General features: G+C 43.6%; 1 protein-coding gene across 2 annotated transcripts in view; it reads left to right on the top strand.

The window, feature by feature from the left end:
• STXBP1 (syntaxin binding protein 1) overlaps window positions 1-26,613 on the top strand; it is a 96,625-nt gene that overhangs the window by 38,592 nt on the left and 31,420 nt on the right. For both annotated transcript variants that reach the window (XM_053561722.1, XM_053561733.1), the window contains exons 2-9: window positions 8,001-8,050; window positions 10,039-10,120; window positions 15,843-15,919; window positions 17,119-17,197; window positions 18,919-19,022; window positions 22,983-23,131; window positions 24,786-24,870; window positions 25,562-25,692. In XM_053561722.1, the coding sequence (XP_053417697.1) occupies window positions 8,001-8,050; window positions 10,039-10,120; window positions 15,843-15,919; window positions 17,119-17,197; window positions 18,919-19,022; window positions 22,983-23,131; window positions 24,786-24,870; window positions 25,562-25,692 (757 nt within the window). The remainder of the gene's footprint in view (window positions 1-8,000; window positions 8,051-10,038; window positions 10,121-15,842; window positions 15,920-17,118; window positions 17,198-18,918; window positions 19,023-22,982; window positions 23,132-24,785; window positions 24,871-25,561; window positions 25,693-26,613) is intronic.

Raw genomic sequence — 26,613 nt, 5'->3', positions numbered from 1 at the left:
AAGCTTGTTTTTAATTATGTATTTTCTTATAAGAGAATTTTTTATATTATATTAAAAGTTTTGATTGGTGGAAGTGATGTTTCATAATTTTATTTCTTTGCATGAATAATATACTTTTATAGTGACATCACAATAGGTGCCTTTTGTGGAATGCCTTGTATGTATCAGGCACTGGGCTAAGCCTTTTATCTCATTAATCTTCATAACAGCCCCTTAGAGCATTATAATTATAATTTTTGCAGATGAGAAAACTAAAGCTTTAAACACTTTAAACTTTCCCAAGGTCACACAACCAGCAAATATCTGAACCTGGAGTTTAACACCGGTGTGCTTTCATTGGCTTTCTTTCTTTCTTTCTTTCTTTCTTTCTTTCTTTCTTTCTTTCTTTCTTTCTTTCTTTCTTTCTTTCTTTCTTTCTTTCTTTCTTTCTTTCTTTCTTTCTTTCTTTCTTTCTTTCTTTCTTTCTTTCTTTCTTTCTTTCTTTCTTTCTTTCTTTCTTTCTTTCTTTCTTTCTTTCTCTCTCTCTCTCTCTCTCTCTCTCTCTCTCTCTCTCTCTCTCTCTCTCTCTTTCTTTTCTTTCTTTCTTTTTCTTTCTTTCTTTCTTCTTTCTTTCTTTCCTTTTCTTTTCTTTTCTTTTCTTTCCTCCCTTTCCCTTTCCCTTCTTTTTTATAGAGACAGAGTCTTACTTTATCACCCTCGGTAGAGTGCTACGGCATCACAGCTCACAGTAATCTCCAACTCCTGGGTTTAGGCGATTCTCTTGTCTCAGCCTCCCAAGTAGCTGGGACTACAGGCGCCTGCCACAATGCCTAGCTATTTTTTTGTTGTTGTTGTTGCAGTTTGGCTGGGGTCGGGTTTGAATCCACCACCCTTGGTATATGGGGCCAGTGCCCTACTCACTGAGCCACAGGCGCTGCCCGGGTTTTTTGTTAACTATGAGCAGAGGAGTGACTTCTGCCCGAGTAGCCATCATTATACCCTCATATCATTGGGGTTCAATCTGGGTGGCATGGCGAACTGGGGCTACAGAGTGTAGAATATTTGAATTGCCCGTGGTCTTGAGGACTTAGGCTGTACTTCTCCCAAACTTTTGGCTTGTCTAATATTAGTCATGCAATTTCAGGTGTTTACTCATGCCCTGGACTCAGAGTATCTGGCATGTGTCATGGTGGAGGGTGGTTGTGAGCACATGGGCCATGAGCATGGGGCATCATGGGAAGCTGTAGGTCTTGAGCAGTCCCTGTAGTGATCCCTAGAGCCCATGTTTGGGGACTGCAGTTGAAATACTGGGCATATCTGAAGATGTCCCAAATAATCTTAGACCACCTGATATTTTTCTTAGGACATAGGAGGGATTTGCTGAGTTGAAGAGTCATCCGGGACCTAGAGGAGCTAGTTGAGAAGGGACCTACTTTCTTTTTGTGTGTATGTGTGTGTTTTTTTTTTTTTTTGGCCGGGGCTGGGTTTGAACCCACCACCTCCGGCATATGGGACTGGCGCCCTACTCCTTGAGCCACAGGCGCCACCCGGGACCTACTTTCTTAACCATTTGTCCATTAAATGGGGAATGTAGAGCAGATAGATATTTTGACTATGTTTTGAGATACAGAAATAAGACCACCTGTTTGGACCAGTTCCAGAAGGCCTTACTATTTCTCTCCACATAAAAAGGACTTCCGAAGGAGATGAAATGTGATTGCCAGGGATTATCTGTGAGGAGATAGCACCAGCTACTTGACTCTTAATGCTAAAATGGGCTCTAATCCTTGTTTCCTTTTCAGTGTTGGATTAGAAAAATGTAGGGCATTGGGGCGGCGCCTGTGGCTCAGTGAGTAGGGCACCGGCCCCATATGCTGAGGGTGGCGGGTTCAAACCCAGCCCCGGCCAAACTGCAATGAAAAATAGCCGGGCGTTGTGGCGGGCGCCTGTGGTCCCAGCTGCTTGGGAGGCTGAGGCAGGAGAATCGCGTAAGCCCAAGAGTTGGAGGTTGCTGTGAGCCGTGTGACGCCACGGCACTCTACCCGAGGGCAGTATAGTGAGACTCTGTCTCTACAAAAAAAAAAAAAAAGAAAAATGTAGGGCAGGGTTAGAATTGGCTGTTAACAATACCCAGGATGAACATATGCCCTGAGAATTTTGGAGAGGAAATGACTTTGTAGGAATAGTTGCAGCTACAGCAGTTATTTGTGTGTGTCTTTTAACACTTGTGGTACTTAGTTTGATGTTCTGATTATATCTCTGTTCTGCATCAAAAAGTAACTAGAACGCAATATTTTTTCAGTGAATTTAATTTTTAGTGCCAAAAAAATATATTCACCCTCCGTAATACAGTATATTCAAATAATGATAGTGAAATATACTGTTTTCTGCTATCATTGTGACAAAAAATTATCAGTAGTATTTTAATTTGGACAGTCATATAGTACTAGTGAAGGTATGAGTTATGCTTTTGAAAAATAGTTTAGTTTTCACAGAAAATTTATACTTTTTACCCATTTATTTTATTCCCAGAAAGCTCTCCTAACAGAATAATTTGGGCAAAGAAAAGCCCTGGGCACAAAGGTATACACTGACACATTTTTTTAGAGCATTTTTCCTATGCAGAAAGCAGAGGACAACATTGGAAGGCACAAATTAGCAAGTAAAGAGTAATCATAGTTTTACTGCACAAAAATGACATATTGGTATACATTTTTCTAATTTTCTTGTGCATATCTGCTTTAAAAAATAGTAGTAGTGTGCTTTCTCCCCTTTTTTCCTTTTTAGTCATATATTTTGAACATTTTCTCTCTCATTGGAACTCAGCTGAGAAAATCCTAGGCTTAGTTGGAACCAAACTTTCTTTTTTACACCTGGACAATTGAACATTATTGGGGGAAAAAACTCACACAAGCTGCCTGGTTACTCTTTATTTCATTTTTAAATTTATTTTATTTTATTTCATTTCATTTCAGATAGAATCTCACTTTGTCACCCTGAACCTCAAACTCCTGGGCTTAAGTAATCCTTCTGTCTCAGTCTCCCTAGTAACTGGGACTACAGGCACCTACCACCATGCCTAGCTAATTTTTTTTCTTTTGTGATAGTCTCACTTTGTCTCCCTCGGTAGAGTGCTGTGGCATTATAACTCACAGCAACCTCAAACTCTTGGGCGGAAGTGATTCTCTTGCCTCAGCATCCCGGGTAGCTGGGACTACAGGAGCCTTCCACAACGCCCAGCTAATACCTAGCTAATTTTTCTATTTTTAGTAGAGATGGGGTCTCGCTCTTGGTCTCGCTCTTGTTCAGGCTGGTCTCAAACTCCTGAGGGCAAGTAATCCTCCTGTATTAGCTTCCCAGAGTGCTAGGATTACAGATGTGAGCCACTGCACCCAGCTCATTTCACTTTAAATTCATGTTCATGAACCTCAAATTAGCTCTCAGTACTGTCTGTAAATGCTGAAACACTTGCTTAGTAAATGCACTGTCTCAATCTCTGGGAAGATAATGTGATACCTTCTTTCTTCAAACCATCCATACGAAACACCTCTACCCCACTCTTAGCCAGTGACTTCATCTCCAACCAGGAAGCCCCTTCCCTCTGCAGCCATGTCTCCAAACCCTTCTGCACATCCCCTCCTTCCTTCCCACAGGATGCCATGTGGTGCCTTGGCTTCTCTGCCAGGTCAGGGTCCCCTCTTGGATCTTAGATCCAACCTCTTCCCCTCTGGGACAGGTTTTTCAGTGATCCATCCTCTCTCCTGCCTCATCAGTCTTCCCTTCTCTTCTGGACTCTTGCCAATATCATAGAAATGCTCTGATCTCCCATGTCTTTAAAAACAAACCCTACTTGCTTTCACATTTCTGTCTACCATATCAGTTTTCATGCCTTTTCTCTGCTACCTTTTTTAGAAGAACTTAAAAGAGTTATTGAGATACCCTGTCTTCTCTTCCTCTACTCCCATTTCAGTCTGGCTTCATCCTTATTGTTTCACTGAAACACTGGTCAAGGTCAAGAATATGTTCATGTTTCCATCCTCACCTTGCAGATCCTATCAGAGTTATTTTCTCTAACCTTACTGCGTATCTCTATTTGCTGATAATGCTCTAATTTTTTTTTTTTTTTTTTTTTGAAACAGAGCCTCAAGATTTTGCCCTGGGTAGAGTGCCATAGCATTACAGCTCACAGCAATCTCCAACTCAAGCGATTCTCTTGCCTCAGCCTCCCAAGTAGCTCGGACTACAGGCACCCGCCACAATACCCAGCTATTTTTTGGATGCAGCCATCATTATTGTTTGGCAGGCCCGGGCTGGATTCAAACCTGCTAGCTCTGGTGTATGTGGCTGGTGCCTTAGCTGCTTGAGCCACAGGCACCAAGCCTAATGTTTTTTTTTTTTTTTGGAGACAGAACCTCAAGCTGTCGCCCTGGGTAGAGTGCTGTGGCATCACAGCTCACAGCAATCTCTAACTCCTGGGCTCAAGCAATTCCCTTGCCTCAACCTCCCAAGTAGCTGGGGCCACAGGCGCCTGCCACAATGCCCGGCCATTTTTTGGTTGTAGCTGTCATTGTTTGGCAGGCCCAGGCTGGATTTGAACCTGCCAGCTCTGGTGTATGTGGCTGGCGCCTTAGCTGCTTGAGCCACAGGCACCCAGCCAACACTCTAATTTTTAACTCCAGCTGAGGTCATTCTTCTAGCTCCACTTGCTAGTTAACCTCCAGCTACCTACTCAACATCTCCTCTTGATGTCTCTTGGTCACTTCAATCTGAAAATAAATAAAAGAGAACCGTCTAAATGTCTCTGAATGTCTCTACATCCATTTCTTTGCTTAAACCAAAACTCTAGGAGTTATCTAAGTGTCCTTTCTTTTCTTTTCCCCTACACCCAATTCATCAGCCAGCCTGGCTGGTTTTACCTCCACCTTGTGTATCAAATCCATCCACCCCCGACTGTTGCAGAGGCCTTCTGGCTCTGCTGCCTGCTTCTGTTCTGTCCCCTCCCTCTCCTCTCTCCACGGTACATCAGTTACATCCCTATTTTCCCTGGCTTTCCACTACCCATCACAGAAAGTCATGTCCTTACTGAGGATCACAAGGCCCTATGTGGTTTGGCCTCCACCCTCACCTTACACCATCTTTAGTTCCCAGAAAATGCAAAGCTCATTTCCTTTTCTACTTCAAGCCTTGGCACTTGTTCCTTCTCCTTTCCCCATTTCTTGGCTGGCTTCTTCCTCTTCAGACCAAACTCCCTCCTAGTAGTCTTGCCTAACCGCCTACTTAAGAGAGCTGTCCACACTTGTTTTTGTATCATAGCTCCTTATTTATTTAGTTCAGGGCACTTAGGAGAAGCTGGGACTGCCCTTTACATTTAGTGGCTGCTCCCTTCACCCACGTGTAAGCTCCGTAGGAGCTGAGCAGATCTTACATCGTTCATTCCTGGTGCTGCTTAGTGCAATGACTGGCAGACACTAGTTAACTCGATGAAAGAGTTAATGAATGAGTACATGTATTCCCAGAACATTACTTCTAACAGGTATGTAGTATTCCATTATATAAATGTAACCTAATTTCCTTAACTACTGTTCTGTTATTTTTTATGTATTTATTTATTTATTTATTTATTTTTTTGGTAGAGACAGAGTCTCACTGTACCGCCCTCAGGTAGAATGCCTTGGCGTCACAGGGCTCACAGCAACCTCTAACTCTTGGGCTTACGCGATTCTCTTGCCTCAGCCTCCCGAGCAGCTGGGACTACAGGCGCCCGCCACAATGCCCGGCTATTTTTCTGGGGCAGTTCGGCCGGGGCTGTGTCCGAACCTGCCACCCTCGGCATATGGGGCCGGCGCCCTACTCACTGAGCCACAGGCGCCGCCTACTGTTCTGTTATTGGATATACTGGTTTCCAATTTTTCAGCACATTGAAATGTAGGAAGTATTCTAAAAGGCTATTGGGAATATTGTTGACCAAACCATGAACTATATTACGCAGGCATTTAAAATCCTGGGAAGCACTTTTATTAGCATGGGAAATGAGTATGGTAAATGAAAAAAAGCATAATATATACAGCATGATCTATGTAAAAGTGCATACAAAATATAGTAGGAAATAAACTAAAATATTGATTATACATTTCAAGTTGGCAGGATTACAGATGATTTTTCCTGTTTTCAAAGTATACAAGTTATACATGGAATTTTCTTCTTTATACTATTCTGTGTTTTCTAAGTTTACTGCAGTGAGCGTGTGTTTTTTTTCCATAACCAGGAAAACATTTCTTTAAAATTTTAGATAATTTTATGACACATCAGATTACTGAAGACAGTTAAAGCAGAGTTAGGAACCATTGGACCCAGAGAATGACCTAAGTGTTTGAAACACAATTGCTGACTACAGCTGTGGGTCTGTGAGTTACTTCAGGCATGTACATTGCTGGGGTTTGTAGAACAGCAAGAGTGCTATTTCCTGTGGAGTCTCATGGCTAGTTAGGTATGTGTGTGTTTGTGGTGTAGAAAATGGGGGTTTTGGATGAGCGTGTTCTACAGTGTTCTGCAGAGTGTTCTCTTTTGGAGCTTAAGAGAGGCTTGTATGGCCTGAGGCACTGTCATAGCCTTTTACTTACTTTACACTTTAGTCAATGTTTCTCAAATCCAAAACCCATTTGTGGGTTTATGAAGTCAAGACTATCTTTATACTAAGACTAAGATGTGATTTGCCTCTTCACTCTTATTCTCTTATGAGGCCACTGTGGAGTTTTCCAGATGCTGTATGATTCAGGAGAGACTGACTGTGGAGGCAGATAGGAGAATCCACCCTTCTGCTGTGAAGCCAGACATTAAGGACAAAATTTTGTAACGTTAAGTTACAAAAATGTCAAACAATGCCAATATTCTCCCTAAAATTTTGTATTATGAAAAATAGTAATTTTTCATTAAAATACTATTTGTTAATATGCAGTTGGTTTGTATATGTATATATGTTTGTTTTTTTGAGACAGTCTCATTCTGTTACCCAGGCTACAGTGCCATAATATCAGCCTAGCTCACAGCAACCTCAAACTCCTGGGTCCAAGGGATTCTCCTGCCTCAGCCTTCCGAGCATCTGGAACTATAGGTGCCCACCACCACACCAACTAATTTTTCTGTTTTTAATAGAGACAGGGTCTTGCTCTTGCTCAGGCTGGTCTGGAACTCCTGAGCTCAAGGGATCCTCCCACCTTGGCCTCTCAGAGTGGTGGGATTAGAGGCATGAAATACCATGCCAGGCTTATAATTTTAAATAAATTAGTAAATATTTAAAAAAATTCTTGATTTAATTTCTAATATGGTAAATGTCAGCAGATATTTACCCATATAAACACTTTTGGGGTCCTAATCTTTTTCTTTTCTTTTCTTCTTCTTCTTTTTTTTTTTTTTTCTTTTGAGACAAGAGTCTCACTATGTCACCCTGGGTAGATTGCTGTGGTGTCACAGCTCACAGCAACTTCAAACTCTTGGGCTTAAGTGATTCTTTTGCCTCAGCCTCCCTAGTAGCTGGGACTACAGGCACCTGTCACAATGCCCGGCTGTTTTTTTTCTGATGTTGTTGTTGCAGTTGTCATTGTTGTTTAGCAGGCCCAGGCCAGGTTCGAACCTGCCTGCCTCAGTGTATGTTGCCGGCGTCCTAACCACTGAGCTATGGGCGGCAAGCCTGTAGTCCTAAATTTTTTTTTTGCAGTTTTTGGCCATCGCCGGGCTTGAACCTGCCACACCTGGTATATGGGGCCAGCGCCCTACTCCTTGAGCCACAGGTGCTGCCCCTAAACTTTTAAGAATGTAAAGAAGTCCTGATACCAAAAAGGTGGAGAACTACCAAATTAAGGGGACAGGAAGAGACTGTCTTTATGGTGGTTGATTATGGCTCAGTAAAAAGATGGTTGAATTGCATGACTTGGAAAATAAAGCCAAAAGGGGAGACAACCTAGTCTAACAGGCAGGTGCGCAAGTCCTTGAAATTTCATTCAACTATCTTTCTCCTTTTTTAGAGATCATGCATGATGTGATAAAGAAGGTCAAGAAGAAGGGGGAGTGGAAGGTAAGTAGAAGAGGGCAATTAGGGGCCTTGAAGGTGCATCCGTGTTGAAAAAAAATAAGAAGGAGATAGAGTTGAAACAAAGAGAGGAGGCTGGAATGAGGGCTTTTGCTGTGTCAGAGAGTACAAAACACTCCTGGACTGGAGAAATATGATCTGCTCTGCCACATATTTTATATGGTTTTAGTTAAGAAGTCCCATGGTCATAAAGCTTATTTTAAAGATCACTTGGTAGGACAGTTAGCAGTGGAACTCTTTTTTTTTTTTTTTTTTTTTTGCAGTATTTGGCCAGGGCTGGGCTTGAACCTGCCACCTCTGGCATATGGGGCTGACACCCTACTCCTTTGAGCCACAGGCACTGCCTAGCAGTGGAACTCTTACTCAAACAAAATCTTACCTGGGTGGGCTGGGCGTGGTGGCTCATGCCTATAATCCCAGCACTCTGGGAGACAGAGGTGGGTGGATCACCTCAGCTCATGAGTTCAAGACCAGCCTGAGTAAGAGTGAAGCCTCGTCTCTAAAAAATAGTTGGCGTGTGGCGGGCACCTGTAGTCCCAGCTACTTGGGAGGCTGAGGCAAGAGAATTGCTTGAGCCCAAGAGTGTGAGGTTGCTATGAGCTATGACAGTACGGCACTCTACCCAGGGCAAGAAAGTGAGATTCTGTCTTAAAAGTAAAAAAGAAAAAAAAAATCTGGGGCGGCGCCTGTGGCTCAGTCGGTAAGGCGCCGGCCCCATATACCGAGGGTGGCGGGTTCAAACCCAGCCCTGGCCAAACTGCAACCAAAAATAGCCGGGCGTTGTGGCGGGCACCTGTAGTCCCAGCTACTTGGGAGGCTGAGGCAAGAGAATCGCTTAAGCCCAGGAGTTGGAGCTTGCTCTGAGCTGTGTGAGGCCACGGCACTCTACCGAGGGCCATAAAGTGAGACTCTGTCTCTACAAAAAAAAAAAAACAAACACTAACAAAAGCTGATGAGCAAAAAAAAAAAAAAAAGGTCCACAACACTTTTCTTGATATCTCACACCATAGATAAGCAAAACAGTCTTCAAATAATCAGCATGCGGCCCGATGGCACGGGTAGGACACCCGTGGCAATCATTAAAGAAAGAGAAGAGAAATGGCCTTGTTTTAACTTCTGGCTTCCTATCTTCACTGTGGGAAGAATGGAGATCAGAAAGGTTAGCTGAAGAATTGTAGGTGTGAAGCTTTTGGAACAAGACTGGAATGTTCTTGTTCTTCTGGTCCAGATGGAGGTGTGCTATGGTCCCACATGGTGTGTGTGCTGGTGAAGGTACGAATCCTGATGTCTTCATATGCCATACTTCATGTGTGTGCACTAATATTCACTCTCCCTTTAAAAACAAGTTTATACCCTTAAAAAATACTCAACTAGGCTGGGTGCAGTGGCTCACACCTATAATCCTAGCGCTCTGGGAGGCCGAGGCAGGTGGATTGCCTGAGCTCACAGGTTCAAGACCAGCCTGAGCAAGAATGAGACCCTATCTCTAAAAATAGCTGGGTGTTATAGCAGGCATCTGTAGTCCCAGCTACTTGGGAGGCTGAGGCAAGAGAATCGCTTGAGCCCAAGAGTTGGAGGTTGCTGTGAGCTATGACGCCATAGCACTCTACCAAGGGTGACAAAGTGAAATTCTGTCTCAAAAAAAAAAAAAAATCTAAACTCAACTAATATGACTGTCTCTGAGTATTTGTGCTATAGATTTTTTTCTTTTCTTTTTGTGTGTGTGTGTGTGTTTTAGTGAGTACTTATTTTCTTTATCATGGAAAATAAAAACTAGGGCGGCGCCTGTGGCTCAGTGAGTAGGGCGCTGGCCCCATATGCCAGCCCCGGCCAAACTGCAACAACAACAAAAAAATAGCTGGGCGTTGTGGCGGGCGCCTGCTTTTCTAGAGCTCTTTTTGAAGATGCAGTTGAGCTGATGAGAGAAACCCAGAAGATGCCATCAGCCATATAGCTGTTCTCTTTCCTTCCAGGTGTTGGTGGTGGATCAGTTAAGTATGAGGATGCTCTCTTCCTGCTGCAAGATGACAGACATCATGACTGAGGGCATAACAAGTGAGCACCGTGTTCTCTCTGCGCCTGCCTGGTGGTCGTGCCTTCTCTCTGGCAGCTCTGCTCTTTCCTGTTGATTATTGTCACGTTTGACTTTAGAGTCTTCCAGCAACCAGTGTGGTAGGACTGTAAGCTCCTGCGGGAGGCCCAAGGCCATCTCGCTCATCACCGAATCTGTAGCACCTAGCACAGTGCTCACTGCTCATCGAATATCTGGCAAAGGAATGCTGGAAAAAAGGTTAAATTGAGGTGGTGCCTGTAGCTCAGTGGGTAACGTGCTGGCCACATACACAGAGGCTGGTGGGTTCGAACCCAGGCTGGGCCAGCTAAAACAACAATGGCAACCACAACAAGAACAACAGCAACAAAAAATAGCCGGCCATTGTGGTGGGTGCCTGTAGGCCCATCTACTTGGGAGGCTTAGGCAAGAGAATAGCTTAAGCCCAAGAGTTTGAGGTTGCTGTGATAGCTGTAATGCTACAGCACTCTACCCATGGCGAGAGCTTGAGACTCTGTCTCAAACACACACACACACACACACACACACACACAAGGTTAAATTGAGGGAAAAAAGGCACCCCACACAATAGAACAAAGTTCTGAACAGATACTTTACAAAGGAAGAAATCCAAACAGCCAGTAAATATGAAAATTGCCCACTAGTGGTCAGGGAAGTGCAATTCAAACCAGATTAAATACCACTATAGACATACCAGATTAGAGTATTTAAACTCTGATAATGCCAAGTAATGGGAAGGAGGTAGAAAATGGAAATATGACAGAATTTCAGTTGGTACAGCAACTTTGAAAAACACATAGCAATGTCTTGTGAGCCAGCAAGTCTGTGGTTAGATGGTTATCCTAGACAACCTCCGATTTGTGTGCCCAGGATACATGTGCAAGAATGTTGTTCATAGGAGCCTCAGATGCACAACAACTGAAGCATCCATCAAGAGGTAGAATGGTTAAGTAAATTATGGTGTACACAGCAGAGTACTATACAGCAATGAAAGTAGACAAACTCAGATTATGCAGAATAGCGTGAATGAATCTGAGCAAAAGAAGCAAGACACAAAAGAGTACTTACAGTGTGCTTCCCTTTCTGTGAAGTGCAAAACTGGGCAGAGCTAAGCTACGTGGTTTTGGAATGCAGAGGTAGATGTTACCTGGGGACACCTTTACATGATGTCTGGCTCATGAACTATTGCTGCTCTTTGTCAAAAGTATTACCATACTGTAGTTAAAGGAGGTGAGATGAGGAGGGCTGAGTTTTTCATTAAGCTAAATGAATTTGATTATTTAAAATGTTCTTAAATTGTGATAATATGTTGTGAATTTTCTTGTTGATTAAATTCTATGTGAAAAAATATATATGTAAACTTTATTTTTGTACAGTCACAACTTGGATATGATTTCTTCATTTTTAAAAAGTCCTTTTTTTTGCAGTTTTTGACTGGGGGCTAGGTTTGAACCCACCACCTCCAGTATAGGGGGCCGGTGCCCTACTCCTTGAGCCACAGGCACCACGCAAAAAAAGTCCTTATTTTTTTTTTTTTGTAGAGACAGAGTCTCTCTTTACTGCCCTCGGTAGAGTGCCGTGGCGTCACACGGCTCACAGCAACCTCTAACTCTTGGGCTTACGCGATTCTCTTGCCTCAGCCTCCCGAGCAGCTGGGACTACAGGCGCCCGCCACAACGCCCGGCTATTTTTTTTTTTTTATTGCCGTTTGGCCGGGGCTGGGTTTTGAACCCGCCACCCTCGGCATATGGGGCCGGCGCCCTACTCACTGAGCTACTGGCGCCGCCCTAAAAATCCTTATTTTTTTAAAACAGTTTTAGGTTCATAACAAAATTGAGAGGAAGGTACCGAGATTTACCATATACCCTCTGCCTCCCCCGTTTTGTCAGTGTCCCTCAACCAGAATGGTACCTTTGTTATAACTGATGAACCTACACTGACACATCATTATCACCCAAAGACGGCAGCGTACGTTAGGGGCCACTGGTGGTGGTGGTGTGTATTTTATGGGTTTGGACAAATGTATGATGACCACGTATCCATCATTGTAGTCACATACAAAGTAGCCTCATTGTCCCCTCTGTGCTCTGCTTGTTCATTGTTTCCTTCCCTCTAACTCCTGAAAACCATTGATCCTTTTATGGTCTCTATAATTTTACCTTTACTGATGTTAGTTGGAATCATACAGTATGTAGCCTTTTCAGATTGGCTTCTTTTGCTTAGTAATGTGCATTTACATTATCTTTCATGTCTTTTCATGGCTTGGTAGCTCTTTTTTAGTGCTGAATAGTATTCCAGTGTCTGGATGTAGCCCTTTTTATTTATGCATTCACATACCAAAGGTCATCTTGGTTGCTTCCAAGTTTGGGCAATTATGAATAAAGATGCTTATAAGCATTGTGTGTCAGTTTTTGTGTGGACATAAGTTTTTGATTCCTATGGGTAAATACCAAGGAGTAGAATTGCTAGATCTTATGGTAAGAGTATGTTTAGTTTTGTAAGAAACTGTCAAACTATCTTCTCATTCCCACCAGCAATGAATGAGAGTTCTTTGCTCTATATCCTCACCAACATTTGGTGTTATCAGTGTTCTGAATTTTAGTCATTCTAATAGATGTGTAGTATCTTATTGCTGTTTTAATTTGCATTTCTTTGATGACATGTAAGGTGGAACATCTTTTCATGTGCTTATTTGTCATCTTTGGTGACCTGTCTTTAAGGGTTTTGGCCCTTTTTTTTTTTTTTTTGAGACAGAGCCTCAAGCTGTCGCCCTGGGTAGAGTGCAATGGTATCACAGCTCACAGCAACCTCCAATTCCTGGGCTCAAGTGATTCTCCTACCTCCACCTCCCAAGTAGCTGGGACTACAGGACAACGCCCAGCTATTTTTTGGTTGTAGCCATCATTGTTGTTTGGTGGACCCAGGCTGGATTCGAACCCGCAAGCTCAGGTGTATGTGGCTGGCACTTTAGCTGCTTGAGCCACAGGCACCGAGTCTTTGGCCCACTTTTTAATAGGATCATTTTTTTTTTTTTTTTTTTTTTTAGTAGAGACAGAGTCTCACTTTATGGCCCTCGGTAGAGTGCTGTGGCCTCACACAGCTCACAGCAACCTCCAACTCCTGGGCTTAAGAGATTCTCTTGCCTCAGCCTCCCAAGTAGCTGGGACTGCAGGCGCCCGCCACAACACCCGGCTAAATAGTATCATTTGTTTTCTTATTGTTGAGTCTTAAAGGTTCTTTGTATACTTTGGATAACAGTCATTTTCAGTATGTCTTTTTCTTTTCTTTTTTTTTTTTTTTTGTAGAGACAGAGTCTCACTGTACCGCCCTCGGGTAGAGTGCCGTGGCGTCACACGGCTCACAGCAACCTCTAACTCTTGGGCTTATGCAATTCTCTTGCCTCAGCCTCCCAAGCAGCTGGGACTACAGGTACCCGCCACAACACCCGGCTATTTTTTTTGTTGCAGTTTGGCCGGGGCTGGGTTTTAACCCGCCACCCTCGGCATATGGGGCCAGCGCCCTACTCCTTGAGCCACAGGTGCCGCCCCAGTATGTCTTTTGAAAATATTTTCTCCCGGGGCGGCGCCTATGGTTCAAGGAGTAGGGTGCCGGTCCCATATGCCGGAGGTGGCAGGTTCAAACCCAGCCCCGGCCAAAAACCACAAAAAAAGAAAATATTTTCTCCCAGTCAGTGGCTTGTCTTTTTATTTCCCTGACAATATCTTTCACAGAGCAGAAATTTTTAATTTTAATGAAGTCCAATTTATCATTGTTTTCTTCCGTGTCTTATCTAAAAGTGATTGCCAAATAGCTAGCTTTTATACTTTAGACATTATATAGCTTTTATACTCTAGGAGTTTTATAGTTTTGCATTTTAGATTTAGGTCTGCGATCCATTTTTAGTTCATTTTGCTTCATGTGGATGTCCAGTTTTTCAGCATCATTTATTGAAAAGACTTTTCTCCATTGTATTGCCTTTAAGTTGCAATAAGGTCAGTTGACTTTAAGATCAGTTGACTTTTTTTTTTTTTTTTTTGAGACAGAGCCTCATGCTGTCACCTCGGGTAGAGTGCCATTGGCATCACAGCTCACAGCAACCTCCAACTCCTGGGCTCAGGCGATTCTCCTGCCTCCACCTCCCAAGTAGCTGGGACTACAGGCATCCACCACAACACCCCGCTATTTTTTTGTTACATTTTGGCTGGGGCTGGGTTTGAACCCACCACCCTCAGTATATGGGGCTGGCGCCCTACCCACTGAGCCACAGGCGCTGCCCCCAGTTGACTATTTTTATGTGGGCTCTCTATTCTGTTCCATTGATCTATTTGTCTGATGTGATTCCTTCACTTTTAAAAACAAATCCAGTTAATTTATCACCAGAAGCATAGTCCTATAGATAGAGTACACTATACAGTTTTTTCTGGGACTTTTATGTCATTTGATGAGTCAAGTTAATTTTAAGACTAGTTTAAGAAATGTCTTAGTCTGGGCACAGTGGTTCATGTCTGCAATCTTAGTACTCCGGGAAGCTGAGGCAGGAGAATCTGTTGAACTCAGGAGTAAGGGACCAGCCTGAGCAAGAGTGAGACCCTGTGTCTACTAAAAAAAAAAAAATTACCTAGGCATTGTGGCAGGCACCTGTAGTCCCAGTTACTCGGGAGGCTGAGCCAGGAGGATTGCTTGAACCCAGAAATTTGAGGTTGCTGTGAGCTAGGCTGAGGCCATGGCACTCTAGCCTGGGGCAAGAATGAGACTCTGTCTCAAAAAAAAAAAAAAAAAAAAGAAAGAAAGAACAAGATGTCTTTATGTTCCTTAAAATGTACCCCCAAAAAGCAAAATTAAAAAGTTAGCAGTTCTGTATTGAAGCAACCAAACATTTTTGGAGGAGGCATTAGTGAGCTATAAATTTAAAAATCTATAACCACTAGTAAAGTCGATGGTTGGGAGATTTTGATGTTAATTTGAACATTATTCAAGATAAAGTTTTTAGAAGGGTTATAAGGGATACTTCTAAAGTGATGCTTTTATTTACTTAAGTCACCTGCATAGGAAGAATGGCACCTGTATGATTGTACTGTGCCCTCTATGCCAGAAGTCATTGCAACATGGGATAACACATCTAAGGATGAGCAGGTGACTGGTAAGATGATGTTTCTCCCCAAAACTGTGAAGTTGCTGACATAACCATAAAAGAAACAAAGCAGATCAAAAGGCCATGGTTTGCTTTGACAAAATATAATGTTTAATCTTTGAACTATTGGGAGAAGCAGTATTGAATAGAGGATATTCTTGGAATGTCTTCATTTGATATGCAGAGGAAAGTGATAAAACTATCTCATTGTTGGTAATAAACCCAATATAGAAACTCTAAAGGAATTGGAAGAGGCAAAGGAACCATTCCTGACAGAATTTGGTAGCATTTTCCATTTTCTGTTAGACCAGATCAAGGAATTCACTTAAACTGAAGTGGAGAGTGGAAAGTTTTTTGTGTGATAAGATTTCTGGCTTTCTAACATCTTTGAGCACAGTGAGACAATGGAGTTCACTCCCAAGGAATGTGCTAACCTTAAGGAAGATGCAAATAGTTCTTTTTCCTCACCGTAGATACTTATCTGTGTCAGTCTGGAGGTGGCCTGTCTGTGTTGCCTCTGGCTTTATGATCACCAGCCTGTTTTCTTATTCACTGTGGGTTGTTTTGTTGTCTAGTTGTGGAAGACATCAACAAGCGCAGAGAACCACTTCCCAGCCTGGAGGCTGTATATCTCATCACTCCCTCTGAGAAGGTAAATCTTCCACCAGAGAAGAACTTTGGCTAAGGTTAGATGTGCTTACTTGGGATCTGTGTGGTGCAAAGTGTCTGACATTTCTAGGTTAAGCACGCATTTAACACACTGCTCTGTGTAAGCATGCAGTCTGCAGGGGCGGGGGGAGGGGTGTGTGTGCAGGGAGACCTGCAGAGTATTAAGCCTTCAGAAATACAGCAGCTGTGCAGAAAGCCAGAGCCTGTGTTCTGAGGCCCTGGGTCATTCTGACTTTACCCCTTGCACTACCTCTCTAGGGAGGAGATGCACTGAATCTAATTACAATCCATCTCCAGACTTCGGTATTTTATGCTTTCAGATTTATTTCATCACCATCCAGTTAGTGGTCAAATTTACCTGTCTTATAATATTAGGGGGGGTCCCCAAATTACCATCCAAGTAAGGTCACCTCCTTGCTTTTGAGTGATAGTTGTCTTGGGTCTTTTAATTTATGTAAATCTTCACACTTTCTTTTTACTTTTGAAAACTGGCTTACATACAAGTTTCTGCAGATGCAACTAAGTTGCCAGAACTTCATCAGTGTAAATCTGCTGGCCTGTAATCCTAGCACTGTGGGAGGCTGAGATAGGAGGATTGATTACTCATGAGTCCAAGACCAATCTGAGCAAGAATGAGACCAGTTTCTACTAAAAATAGAAAAAAATTAGCCAGGTGTGGTGGCAGCCACCTGTAGTCCCAGCTCCTTGGGTGGCTGAGACAGGAAGATCACTTAAATCTAGGAGTTTGAGGTTGCTGTGAGCTAGGCTGACACCACAGCACTCTAACCTGGACAACAGAGTGAGCCCCTATTTCAATTTTTTTTTAATTAATTAAATTTATATATATATCCATATTTATATATAAATCTCCTGAAGGGTTTCTGGCCAGTTTACCTTTTTTTGTGGTTCTTAGGCACCTATTAGGGTAGCTCCAAAGAACTAACCCTGTCATTTTGGAATAAGCTAAGAAGGCCTTTGTTCATTTAAGCTCTGACATAATCCTAGTTTTTAAGTCCTCAGAACTTGTTATGGCTGAATATGAGTGTTAGAATCAGACACCAAAAAATCCCCTGCTATTTTGTGTAGCTTGAAGGCAGCTTGGATTTAACTTGGTTCAAATACAGGTTCCATTTGCTTCTAAAGTTGGGCTCAGGTCCCTCTTTTTTTCCCCTCTGTCTACAGTCTGTTCACTCTCTCATCAATGACTTTAAGGACCCACCAACTGCTAAATATCGGGCTGCACATGTCTTCTTCACTGACTGTAAGTACAACTGTGATCTGCCCGCCTGCTGGGCAGGTTAGCAGCTCTGCACAACTAGGCTGAGTCAAAATCAAGGCAGGTCAATAAGGAAGAAATGGGTTGTTAACCATGCTTGCCCTGTTTTTCTGTTTTATCTTCAGAAGATAAATTGCGTAAGAGACAAAATAAATACATACAAATACAAACTTGCTAGATCATGCTGTCTCTCCTGATGAAAAGTAGCACACCAGGCAGCTCTTCTAGGACTAAAAGGGTTTAATGCTGAGAAGATTCCTCCTGAAGCTTGCCTTGGTGTTTCATTGTATACACTTCCAGATATCACTGTCAACTCTAGGGCATTTCCATCAGTATTTTAACTGCAAAGATATTCCAATTCAGTGGTCCTTGTATAAGATAGAAGCTGTATCATTGCCCTGGAATTAGCTTTCTTATTTCTTATTTCTTGAATCTAGGAGTTTGAAGATCCTAGTGGAGAAGCAGAGAGAGATAAGTTGACTGGATAGCTAAAGATGGTAATAGTAATAATTTACCAGCATTAAATTTATAGACTTATAGGACTGACCCCCTATAACACTCACCACTGAGAAAATAGGGTAGCAAAGAATAATTTTACAGTATTTGAATATGTATAACAAAAAGAACAGGTAGAAGGCATTAATAATACCCACCTAAAGTCTGGGAGCAGTGGCTCATGCCTGTAATCCCAGTACTCTGGGAGATGGAGGTGAAGGCAGGTGGATTGCTTGAGCTCACGAGTTCGAGACCAGCCTGAGCAAAATCGAGACCCCTGTCTCTACTAAAAATAGAAAAACTGAGGCAAGAGGATCGCTTGAGCCCAAGATTAGAGGTTGCTATGAGCTGTGACACCATGGCACTCCACCCAGGGCAACAGCTTGAGACTCTGTCTCAAAAAATATATATAATAGTAATAATAATAATAATAATAATATTGATCCAGTAACATGTTTCTGGGAACCTAAAACCATTCGGCCCAAGAGCGTCACTGGGAATCATGATTCCCCTACCACACTGGGGATCCTCGCTAGCTGAGTTTCTTAAAGGTTCTCGGAGAAGTGCTAGCATCAACATTTTCTAATGGTTTTATTTTTCTTTCTTATTTCATTTATCATTAACATGTTAGATGTGTGGTGTTTGTTTATATTAAAGGCCTTTTTAATTTCTTCTGTTTTTGTCCTTCCTTTCCTTGGTATCAGAAAATAGTTTTAAATAGCTCTATCACTCATTCATGATTGCCATTTGTTTCTGTTATATGTCGAAGGCCATGCAGGTGGTTTTACATTGCTTTTATACTGAAGAGGTATTTGGTGTTTTAAGATGGAATAAACTTCTTTGTTGTCTTTTAAAAATCCTAATAAAGGCCAGATGTGGTGGGTTATGCCTCTAATCCTAGCACTCTGGGAGGCTAAGGCAGGAGAATCACTTGAGGTCAGGAGTCCAAGACCGGCCTGAGCAAGAGCAAGATCCCCATTTCTACCAGAAATAGAAAAAAAAACATAGGTGAGTGTGGTGTCATGAGCCTATAGTCCCAGCTACTTATGAGGCTGAGGCAGGAGGATTACTTGAGCCCAGGAGTTGGAGGTTGCAGCAAGCTGTGATGATGCCACTATACCTCATTCATAAGGAATCCATTGGATATGTACAGCCTTTCAGTGAACCAGCAAATGGACAGGAAAGCTGACTGCTTTTTGTGATTCTTGCAGCTTGTCCAGATGCCCTGTTTAATGAGCTTGTAAAATCTCGAGCCGCAAAAGTCATCAAAACTCTGACGGAAATCAACATTGCATTTCTTCCATATGAATCCCAGGTGAGGCTGAGTAAGGGTGCATAGACAGTCTATATTAGGGGTCCTCAAACTACGGCCCATGGGCCATATGCAGCCCGCCGAGGACATATATCGGGCCCGCTGTGTTTTTGCCACCACTGCCTGTCCTGCTTAGCAGCAGACTGTTCCTGGGCCCGCAGTGCGCATGTGTGGAATGTGTACAGCACTCCCCGACTCTCCTCCTCTCTGTCTCTGGACTCCTCCTCTCAGTCTCGGGACTAACTGATGCACACTTGCATCACTTGTTAAGACTAGCAGTGAAAAATATGGAACCGGACATTGACCATCTCATTAGCCAAAAGCAGGCCCATAGTTCCCATTGAAATACTGGTAAGTTTGGGCAGCACCTGTGGCTCAAAGGAGTAGGGCACTGGCCCCATATGCCAGAGGTGGTGGGTTCAAACCCAGCCCCAGCCAAAAACTGCAAAAAAAAAAAAAAAAAAAAAAGAGGGCGGCGCCTGTGGCTCAGTTGGTAAGGCGCCGGCCCCATATACCGAGGGTGGCGGGTTCAAACCCGGCCCCAGTCAAACTGCAACCAAAAAATAGCCGGGCGTTGTGGCGGGCGCCTGTAGTCCCAGCTACTCGGGAGGCTGAGGCAAGAGAATCACTTAAGCCCAGGAGTTGGAGGTTGCTGTGAGCTGTGTGACGCCACAGCACTCTACCGAGGGCCATAAAGTGAGACTCTGTCTCTACAAAAAAAAAAAAAAAAAAGAAATACTGATAAGTTTGTTAATTTAACTTTATTTGTTCTTCATTTTAAATATTGTATTTGTTCCTGTTTTGTTTTTTTACTTCAAAATAAGTTATATGCAGTGTGCATAGGAATTTGTTCATAGTTTTTTTTTTTTTTTTTTTTTTTTTGTAGAGACAGAGTCTCACTTTATCACCCTCGGTAGAGTGCCATGGCGTCACACAGCTCACAGCAACCTCCAACTCCTGGGCTTAAGCGATTCTCTTGCCTCAGCCTCCCGAGCAGCTGGGACTACAGGCGCCCGCCACAACGCCCGGCTATTTTTTGGTTGCAGTTCAGCCGGGGCTGGGTTTGAACCCACCACCCTCGGTATATGGGGCCGGCGCCCTACCGACTGAGCCACAGGCGCCACCCTTGTTCATAGTTTTTTTTTTCAAACTATAGTCCGGCCCTCCAATGGTCTGAGGGACGGTGAACTGGCCCCCTGTTTAAAAAGTTTGAGGACCCCTGGTCTATATCTTAGTCATTCTACCAGGAGCCCTGAGAGTGTGGGTCACGGTGTAATAAAGAGAGTAGTGGAGGGAAGGTATCATATTCCTATTTGCCAAATGAGGTGCTGTAAGTGGATGTTTATTTAATGGAAATAGCATTCTGTAGGGTCTGCTCTCTGCCTTCCTCTTACTCTCTAGTAATTTCTGATTCTTATCAGCCATTGTGCCTTCCTTTGTGTGTATTTCATCCTTGCTCTCTGGGTGTTCACTCCTATCAGCTGATTCCTTGAAGAATCAGAAAGTAGCCAATCTAAAAGAAGCATGGAAGGAGAGTGAGGAAGGGCTCAGAAGCATCCCATCTGTTGCAAAGGAGAATGTTTTTATGTGGAGATAACCTCAGCTTGTCATGTGCTAAAAGAACAGATGGTGGCCTTCGGCATAGCTGTTAACACTTCAAGTGCCAAATACCAGGGCAACAAAGCTCTTCCCTTAGTACAAAAACCAAGTTGTTAAGGTGAAGCTGATTGTGAGAGAATATACAATATTAATCTTAGTATTTTAGAAAGATAGGTTAAATATCTTTTCCTAGCAAACAAAGAAACAAAAATATCAGGACTTACTTCCATTTTGTGGAGCTAAAAGATTATTGTGGTATTTAAATCTTTATAGAGCAGTCTCCAGACACCAGACAGTGACCTATTCTTAGAAAAGGAAGGATGGTAAAGCATGTGAGCATTTAAAGACGGTCTCTTTCCCCTCTCACTGAGCCTAAAGGCTGTTTCCTTCTTGAGGGCAGAATTTTTATCCCTGAGTGTTCCATCCCCACTTGGATTGAACAAAATCAGACTTTATTATTCAACCATATTATATTTCAGAATTTTTTTTTTTTTTTTTTTTAGAGACAGAGTCTCACTTTATTACTCTTGGTAGATTGCCATGACATCACAGTTCACAGCAACCTCCAACTCCTGGGTTTAGGCAATTCTCCTGCCTCAGCCTCCCCAGTAGCTGGGACTACAGGCGCCCGCCACAACGCTCCGCTATTTTTTTTTTGTTGCAGTTTGGCTGGGGCTGGGTTTGAACCCACCACCATCGGTATATGGGGCCGGCGCCCTGCTCACTGAGCCACAGGCGCCATCCTATATTTCAGAAATTTTAAGGAAGTCATATACTCATTTTTATTTATTTATTTTTTTTTGCAGTTTTTTTTTTTTTTTTGGCCAGGACTGGGTTTGAACCCGCCACCTCCGGCATATGGGGCCAGCGCCCTAACCCTTTGAGCCACAGGCGCTGCCCCTCTTTTTTAAATATCAGGGGTTTTTTTTTGTTGTTTTTTTTTTTTTTTTTTTTGAGACAGAGCCTCAAGCTGTTGCCTTGGGTAGAGTGCTGTGGTATCACAGCTCACAGCAACCTCTTCCTGGGCTCAAGGGAGTCTCCTGCCTCCGCCTCCCAAGTAGCTGGGACTACAGGTGCCTGCCACAATGCCCGGCTATTTTTTTTTTTTGGTTGCAGCCATCATTGTTGTTTGACGGTCCTGGGCTGGACTCCAACCCGGCAGCTCAGATGTATGTGATTGGCACCTTAGCTGCTTGAGCCACAGGCACCAAGCCTCACTAAACCTAAACCTTCATCTTCTAAATTTTTTAGAAGGTAAAGTTCTCTACATAAATGAGAACTTGAGAGAATACTGATTGCTCATATAATCAGTTGTTTAAGAGGGAATTTTAGACTTCCAGAACTCCCCCCTGCCAAAAAAAAAGGAGAAAAGAAAAATACTTAGGGGCAGCGCCTTGCTCAGTGGGTAGGGCACTGACCCGTATACGGGTGGCGGGTTTGAACTTAGCCCCTGCCAAACTGCAACAAAAAAAATAGCCGGATGTGGGCGGCGCCTGTGGCTCAATGGAGTAGGGCTCTGGCCCTATGTGCTGGAGGTGGTGGGTTCAAACCCAGCCCCTGCCAAAAAAAACTGCAAAAAGCCGGGCGTTGTGGCGGGTGCTTGTGGTCTTAGCTACTCGGGAGGCTGAGGCAAGAGAATCGCCTAAACCCAGGAGTTGAAGGTTGCTGTGAGCTGTGACACCACGGTACTCTACCGAAGGTGATAAAGTAAGACTTTGTCTCTAAAAAAAAAAAGAAAGAAAGAAAGAACACACTACTGAGGAGTATATTATTAAATCTATAAAAAGCTTCCTTGTTTGCTTACTGTCACAGCACAGACTCTAGCTTGCCTCTTATTTATTAAAAACTAAGCTTACAATGGCCTGTGGAGTCTTACACTAATCTCTCCTGCTCTGTTTCTGGCCTTGTCACTGTTCACCAGACACCCTAGGCACACACTGGCCTGAGGTCCCCCGTGCTGCCTGTTTCCTCCACCTGGAAGTCCCCTGCTGACGATAAACACCTTACCTCCCTCAAGCCCTTGCTCAGATGTAACCCTCACAGGGAATCCTAGTGTCTTCTCTATCCAGCTTTGTGGGCATTCCTGCCCTGCTCTGTTACTTTCTCATACACTTACCTTGTTTTCAATACCACACAACTCGCTTTTCGTTATGTTTCTTATCTGCCTTCTATGGGATGGCAGACTCCTTGGGAACAGGGATGCTTTTGTCACTTGTAGTTCTCAAGTATTTAGCACATTGCCTGGCATGTGGCAGGCCCCCAACACATATTTGTAGAATAAACAGGGACATGTTCTGCAGACTCACTACCAGGGCTGGAGAATACTCTACCAGTTCACCATATATATTTTCTTCTCCTCCTCAGGTGTATTCTTTAGACTCTGCAGATTCTTTCCAAAGTTTCTACAGTCCCCACAAGGCTCAGATGAAGAACCCCATATTGGAGCGTCTAGCAGAGCAGATTGCAACTCTGTGTGCCACCCTGAAGGAGTACCCTGCAGTGCGGTACCGGGGGTAAGGCAGCGTACCGGTCTGCCTCGAGGTATCCCATGTGTGCCCAAGTGAGAAGCTGGCCCAGACACATATGGCCTTAAGGTTCCCCCAGCAGCTATGTTAAGAGGGTCAAGGCTGGGCGTGGTGGCTTATGCCTGTAATCCTAGCACTCTGGGTGGCCAAGGAGGGTGAATTGCTTGAGTTCAGAAGTTTGAGACCAGCCTGAGCAAGAGTGAGACCCTGTCTCTACTAAAATAAAAAAAAAAAAAAGGAAAAATTAGCCCCATGTTGTGGTGGGTACCTGTAGTCCCAGGTAGTAGGGAGGTTAAGGCAAGAGGATCACTTGAGCCCAGGAGTTTGAGGTTGCTGTTAGCTGGGCTGATGCCATGGCACTCTACCCCGGGGTACAGAGTGATACGCTGTCTCAAAAAGAAAAAAAGGTGAAAGGGTCAAGATTTGAGAGTCCCTCACTTAAAATTATTCTTCCAGTGGTTTTGTTAATCTTTTAAATTCTATAGTGAAATATAACAATCATACAGAAAAGAGCACAAATATATATACATTTAGTTATTAACTGACTGAAAGTTGAACCCCTATGTAACTACAATCAGGTTTCATACAGTTTTTAATCTCTTCCTAGTCTTTATTTATTTATTTGTTTATTTTTTGAGACAGAGTTTCACTATGTCACCCTGGGTAGAGTACTGTGGCATCACAGCTCACAGCAACCTCAAACTCTTGGGCTTAAGTGATTCTCTTGCCTTAGCCTCCCAAGTAGCTGGGACTACAGGTGCCTGCCACAATGCCCGGCTATTTTTTGGTTGTAGTTGTCACTGTTGTTTAGCAGGCCTGGACCGGGTTCTGAACCCTCCTGCTTCGGTGTATGTGCCTGGCATCCTAGCCGCTGAGCTACGGTGCCAAGCCTTTTCCTAGTCTTTATTTTTTTTTTATTTTTATTGTTGGGGATTCATTGAGGGTACAATAAGCCAGGTTACACTGATTGCAATTGTTAGGTAAAGTCCCTCTTGCAATCATGTCTTGCTCCCATATCTTCCTAGTCTTTAAAAACAAGTATCTTTCCAAAAGATATTTCAGAGTAAGATATAATACAAAGAGAATAATTCTCTGAAAGACATATTCCTAAGATTTCATAAAGCCATTCACTCTTCGCTTGCTAAGTGCTGGGGGACTTGAAGCTGAAGACAGCCTGGGCTGAGAGGGTTGGTAAGACAGGCATCCCATCATCTGTGCCCAGGAGAGGTACACCTGTGACCTCAACTCTATAGGACAGGACAGGCCAAGTGCCTTGGGGTACCCAAAGTAGGGAGAGGGCCCTTCAGTTGAGGATGAGTAAAAGCTTCAGACTAGAGGTGATGATAGACCACTGGAGACGAGAGGGGATGGCATTTTGTGCGCACGTTTGGTTCCTGCCCATTGGTATGGGTGGTTCAGCATAGTGTCTGCCATGAGCTGAGTATTTTATTTTGCTTTTCCTTTTTAATTATACAAGTGATATATGAGTGTATTCTCATTGCAACTAACATGCACACATCTTCCCTGCACTCCCTGTACTTCCTTCCCTGAACTGTCCTACTTCCCTTGGGGGGTGGAGGGGCAGTAGATACCACTGTTTGGTACATGGGTGGCTCATACCGTGTCATTCCTCCTTTGTCAGGGAATACAAGGACAATGCCTTGCTGGCTCAGCTAATTCAGGACAAGCTTGACGCCTATAAAGCTGATGACCCAACAATGGGGGAGGTAAGTTTGGCTTGGATCACATGGTTCTCTTACAAAGGGACACAACATTTGTGTGACAGTCCCAAGGATAGCTCAGTTCGGTTGCTCACAGAGCAAATGTGAGTGTGGCTGTTCCTGGAGACTGGCTCCAGCGAAATGCCAAAGCCCCTAGGAAAGGGTGAGCCAGACATATTCAGGCTAGGGACCAGCCTGTTTCTGTTCCCAGTTTCAGCTCTGATTATCCCACATCCTAGGAAACCCCCAGGAGTATAATAGCAAAACCAGAAAATTGACATTGGTACAATCTCAAACCCCATTCAAATTTTACTAGTTTTTCCATGTACTTGGTGTGGGTACAGTTCTGGGCAGTTTTACTACTTCTATAGATGAATGTAACCACCACTGCAATCAAGATCCAGAGCTGTTCCATCACTACCTGGGTTTTAAAACTGAAAGTCCTGGGTCCTGAGAACCCTGGGTCCCGGCACTCTCAGTGGTTGGTCATCCCATTTGTAGTTGAACCTGGGCAGCTTTCCTGCATATGTAAACTCACTTCAGCTCCTAGCACAGTTTCAGATCTGCTTTAGAGTGCTCTCATTGCGGAACAGAAGCATCAGAGTCTCATGTGGTATTTACTAGTGTTCTTATAGCTTGATAGGAGAAGTTAGAGTTGTGGGAGTAGCTGGTGAGGCATCTGCCTGTTTCCCCGCAGGGCCCAGACAAGGCGCGCTCTCAGCTCCTCATCTTGGACCGAGGCTTTGACCCCAGCTCTCCTGTGCTTCATGAGTTGACTTTTCAGGCTATGAGTTACGATTTGCTGCCTATTGAAAATGATGTATACAAGTAAGTATAATGTCACAGACACCAGAGGGACTGCAGCTTTGCGAATGAACCAGAACACCTCTGGCTTAAGAAAAAGGACACTTTTGGCTCAACACCTGTGGCTCAAGTGGCTAAGGTGCCAGCCACATACACCTGAGCTGGCGGGTTCCAATCCAGCCTGGGCCCGCCAAACAGCAATGACGGCTGCAACCAAAAAATAGCCGGGCGTTATGGCAGGCACCTGTAGTCCCAGCTACTTGGGAGGCAGAGGCAGGAGAATAACTTGAGCCCAGGAGTTAGAGGTTGCTATGAGCTATGATGCCACGGCACTCTACCCAGGGCGATAGCTTGAGGCTCTGTCTCAAAAAAAAAAAGAAAGAAAGAAACGAAAGAAAAAGGACACTTTTAATCCTAGGAAAAGTGGGTGGATTAATACAGTCTTGCAAATAAGCCTGTGAACTTTTCTGTGTGTTTCCCAAATCCACATGGCATTTCCAGGTGGGAACTCATGTCCCTTTTAGGGAGGACAAGAACTTTGGTTCTTTAGCTCCCAATTCACAGTCACCTCAGTAATAGACTGCTTGGATATGTTATTAGAGTATGTTGATTTTTGTATGTGTGTATATCTTATTCCGAGTTGACACTTAATTATAGATCATGAAATATGATGGGCTGGGTGAGGTGGCTCGTACTTGTAATGTGAGCATTTGGGAGGCAGAGGTAGGGAGATCCCTTTGTTGCAGGAAGATGAGGCCCAATGGAGAAAGAGCACCCAAACACCGTGTTTATAAGAGGAAGGGCTTTATACACCAGCCAGGAGCTTATGGCATAGAAGAATTCTAAGTGGCCGTACTCCCCAACTGTCTTGGTCTTTCCCTTTTTATCTCCATTCAAAAAGTTCCAACCCATAGGTACCTTTTTCATTGGCCAGTTTAAATCAAG

Source organism: Nycticebus coucang, chromosome 2 (genome assembly GCF_027406575.1).
Source record: "Nycticebus coucang isolate mNycCou1 chromosome 2, mNycCou1.pri, whole genome shotgun sequence".
Taxonomy (NCBI): Eukaryota; Metazoa; Chordata; class Mammalia; order Primates; family Lorisidae; genus Nycticebus; species Nycticebus coucang.
This window is presented reverse-complemented; position numbering and strand designations above follow the sequence as displayed.